The sequence below is a fragment of the Colobus angolensis genome, unplaced genomic scaffold (assembly GCF_000951035.1).
Source record: "Colobus angolensis palliatus isolate OR3802 unplaced genomic scaffold, Cang.pa_1.0 Scaffold47, whole genome shotgun sequence".
NCBI lineage: Eukaryota > Metazoa > Chordata > Mammalia > Primates > Cercopithecidae > Colobus > Colobus angolensis.
The window spans coordinates 3,860,370-3,864,445 of NW_012118154.1; the positions used below are offsets into that span (position 1 = coordinate 3,860,370).

Genomic DNA, 4,076 nt, shown 5'->3' on the forward strand with positions numbered 1-4,076 from the left:
GATGGTCTCGATCTCCTGACCTCGTGATCCGCCCACCTCGGCCTCCCAAAGTGCTGGGATTACAGGCGTGAGCCACCGCGTCCGGCCAGACCTCATCTTTCAGGATACTTAGCTATCTTCTCCCATTAGGCTAGCTCCCAGAGTTCTGGTCTCTCTGCCATCTCTTTTGCAGCAGGCCCTAGGGTCTCTCATTACTGTTCCCTAGAAACAACTCTGGGGGAAGGGCCTAGGACAGCACAGGGATAGGAAAGGGTTTAGGAACTGAACGAATAAGAGGAAAAGCTGTGATTTCTATTAGGACTGATGTGAGCTATACACAGAACCTGGAGAGATGAGAAATTGACAGCTCTGTGATTTGAGTTTGAAACAGGGCCACGCAGAAAGTAAGGAAAGGACCACAGAGAAGAGAGAAGACCAAAGTGGACTGGGAAGGGCTGGAGCTGAGATGAGAAAGGATGTGATCTTGGAGTTAGGGAGAAAGTTAGGGATGGAGTTAAGGTGGAAGAAAATGAGATTGATTGGAAAGTGGGTTTGGAGAAGCAAATCAAGATAAGGAAATATATGATTCCAAGTAAGCGGCATTGTTTTCCAGGCTATGCTGGCCGCACAGAGCTTCCTGAAAATCTTAAATCCATGTTCCGCCCAATTGCCATGGTGGTGCCTGACTCCACCCTCATTGCAGAAATCATTCTCTTTGGAGAGGGCTTTGGCAACTGCAAGGTACTCCAATAACCCCTTTTCTCCAGTGATTTTAATTCCCTTTCATAATTATTCCCTGGACAGAGGAGCTCCCCAAGGGCCTCACTATCAGCGTATCCTCTAAGGAACTTAGACTATTGTCCATAGGATGTAGGGGGAGAAAACTTCAGAGGAGGGAAGTTTCTCCTCTGTGATATCACTGATTAACGATGGCGTGATTCACACGATTTCATCAGAAGAGTCTGTAGAGTACCTCCTAGCTGCTTCATGTCCGGGGACCTGGCTTCCTGTCTCTGACTATCCCGAGATGAAGCAGAGGGATTTGTGGGGAGATGGACTGTTTCTTCCTCTGTTTTGGTTCCCCAGATTCTGGCCAAGAAGGTGTACACACTCTACTCACTGGCTGTGCAGCAGCTCTCCAGACAGGACCACTATGACTTTGGCCTGCGTGCCCTCACCTCCCTTCTGCGCTATGCTGGCAAGAAGCGCCGCCTACAGCCGGATCTGACTGATGAAGAGGTAGAGCAAGGACACAGACTTTGGACCTGACTTCCACTGTCACTGGCCCTATGTCACTTCCCTCAAGTCTTTCAGACCCTTTCTTTCCCCAGATTGGGATTCCCACCTTCCCACCTGGTCCCATCCCCGTGTTGCCCGCTGCTTTGCTAATGGCTAACTGGTGTATCCATTGTTCTTGGCACCTGCCCTGAAGCCCTTTGGAGGTGAAGGGCCTAGGCCCTGGCTCCTCAAATCTGAGTCTCTGTCTTTTCCCATTCAGGTTCTGCTGCTCTCAATGAGAGATATGAACATCGCCAAGCTCACTTCAGTTGATGCACCCCTGTTCAATGCCATCGTGCAAGATCTGTTTCCCAACATTGAGCTGCCTGTCATTGACTATGGCAAGGTATTTGTTCCTTAATACTCTCCCTGATCGGGTGCTGTGGCTCGTGCTTGTAATCCCAGCACTTTGGGAGGCTGAGGTGGGCAGATTGCTTGAGTCCAGGAGTTTGAGACCAGCCTGGGCAACATGGTGAAACCCCGTATCTACAAAATATACAAAAATTAGCCAGGCATGGTGGTGCGCATGCTTGTAGTCCCAGCTAGTCGGGAGGCTGAGGTAAGAGGATTGCTTGAGCCCAGGAGGTTGAGGCTATAATGAGCTGAGACTGTGCCTCTGCACTCCAGCCTGAGTGACAGAGCAAGACCCTGTCTCAAAAAAACAAAACAGAAACAAAAAAAAGCGCACTCTCCTGACCACATATTTGAATAGGCATCTGGGAACAGAAAACTTGGCTTCCGGGCCTTGTTCTGCCATCTGCTAGCTATGACTCTGAGCAAGTCAGCTGACCTCTCTTTGGACTTCCTTATCTATAAAGCAATAGACTATTCAAACATTCTGCTCTCTGATCACGACTCCCTCTCCCGCTGACCTGCTCAAATGTACCTGCTCAAGTGCATCCACGCAACAACGCTCTGACTTCATCGAAACCTCTAGTCCGTTGCCTTTGCACTTTCTCTGTGCCCATCAGTCCTCCATGCCTCTACTTCTCACCTCAACAGGGAGTTTTGAGGAGAGGTTGCTAGAAGCCACTTGGTGTCAGAGAGCAGCGGAATGGAAGAAGGAGTTTTAGAAAGCATAAGAACTTTCTTATCTGGCAGTGTGGTAGTCTAGATACCCTGAATGATCCTTTCAGTAGAAACTACTAAAATGATGGATAAAAATATAATAATGACATCCTTTTTAATGCATTGGTAAGCTGGCAAGAAAGAAAGAATTCCAGGAGTTAAGGAGGGTGGGGAGTAAAAGCAGGAACCCTGGGAGACAGGTGAGTACAAAAGCTGGCCTTCTCCCTGAAGACTGTTGTTGATCTCAAGGCAGTGGGAATAGGAGATGAAACAGCCCAAGTCTGAAGATAGAACAGAAAACGCAGTGCTGCGTAAACCCCAGTCCACAAGGGGCAACACCCCCAGTAGATGGAAAAAAGAGAAGACTGCGATTTAGAAGGGTATATACAGGAAAGAAACTTGCTTGTTTTGATCTCTGATGATGGAAGAAAAAGACCAAATTTCCTTTGAGATTTCCTAACCACACACCAGCTCTCACATGGTTTCCAGTCATCGTTTCTCCTACTGTGTAATCAGAAAAGAAATCTCAAGCTTAGATTTTAATATTAAGTAGTTCTAGGTTGTTAGTGCCCCCAGGTGACAGGAAGAAGCAAAAGCAAATTATTTCTGGAGGAATGAAATTTCAACTCACACTTCAAAGAATTGCCACAGGTAAAAGTCCAAGAAAATGAGCAACTCATGGTCAAAAATCACAAAACACACAAGGAAACAAGAAACCACGAATGGGAGCCAGAACAACAACAGACAGTGGAATCAGATCCATGAAAACTTACTTCAGATATTGAAACTGATAGGGGCGAGGTGCGGTACTTCACGTCTGTCATCTCAACACTTTGGAGGCTGAGACAAGAGGATCACTTTAGGCCAGGAGTTCAAGACCAGCCTGGGCAACATAGCAAGACCTTCATCTCTTAAAAAAAAAAAAAGCCAGGCATGGTGGTGTACTCCTTAGTCACAATTACTCCTTTCTCCAAAAGCTACTAGAAAATGTGCTCTACTTAAATACAGGAGCCGTGAAAGGGATGACGGGGAACAAAAGATTCAGTGCAAGGGGGAGGCTACAGTAATCCTTGGGGTGTTGGTGAATGGAGGTCACGGGATGACGGTGGCGCACTGGGCAAAGAGAGAAGCCAATCCAGATTGAAGCAAACCTGAAGGCTTCAGGAGGACTTTTTTTTTTTTTTGAGATGGAGTTTCACTCTTGTTGCTCAGGCTGGAGTGCAACGGCACAATCTCGGCTCACCGCAACCTCCGCGCTCCAGGTTCAAGCGATTCTCCTGCCTCAGGAGTAGCTGGGATTACAGGCATGCGCCACCACACCCGGCTAATTTTGTATTTTTAGTAGAGACGGGGTTTCTCCATGTTGGTCAGGCTAGTCTCGAACTCCCGACCTCGGGTGATATGCCTGCCTCAGCCTCCCAAAGTGCTGGGATTACAGGCATGAGCCACTGCACCAGGCCAGGAGGACTTTTTAAAGAAGAAATTGATACCCGATGTGAAAATTGTTTGAAAGATTTAGTCAACTAGTAGAGTTTGGAATTGAGTTAGAGATAAGCACATTAAAAACTAAGCAAATATGGGGGCAAAAAAAAAAAAAAGAAAAAGAAAAAAAAAATCACCTAAGCAAATAGGCCAGACATGGTGGCTCACACCTGTGATCCTAGCACTTTGGGAGGTGTAGGCGGGTGGATCACTTGAGGTCAGGAGTTTGAGACCAGCCTGGGCAACATGGTGAAACCCCATCTCTACAA

At 47.3% G+C, this 4,076-nt stretch overlaps 1 protein-coding gene across 1 annotated transcript in view; it reads left to right on the forward strand.

The window, feature by feature from the left end:
• Nucleotides 1-4,076, forward strand: part of DNAH2 (dynein, axonemal, heavy chain 2) — a 124,488-nt gene that overhangs the window by 61,222 nt on the left and 59,190 nt on the right. The window contains 3 exon segments of the mRNA XM_011958636.1: nt 499-720; nt 1,066-1,218; nt 1,478-1,603. Of these exon segments, the coding sequence (XP_011814026.1) occupies nt 499-720; nt 1,066-1,218; nt 1,478-1,603 (501 nt within the window).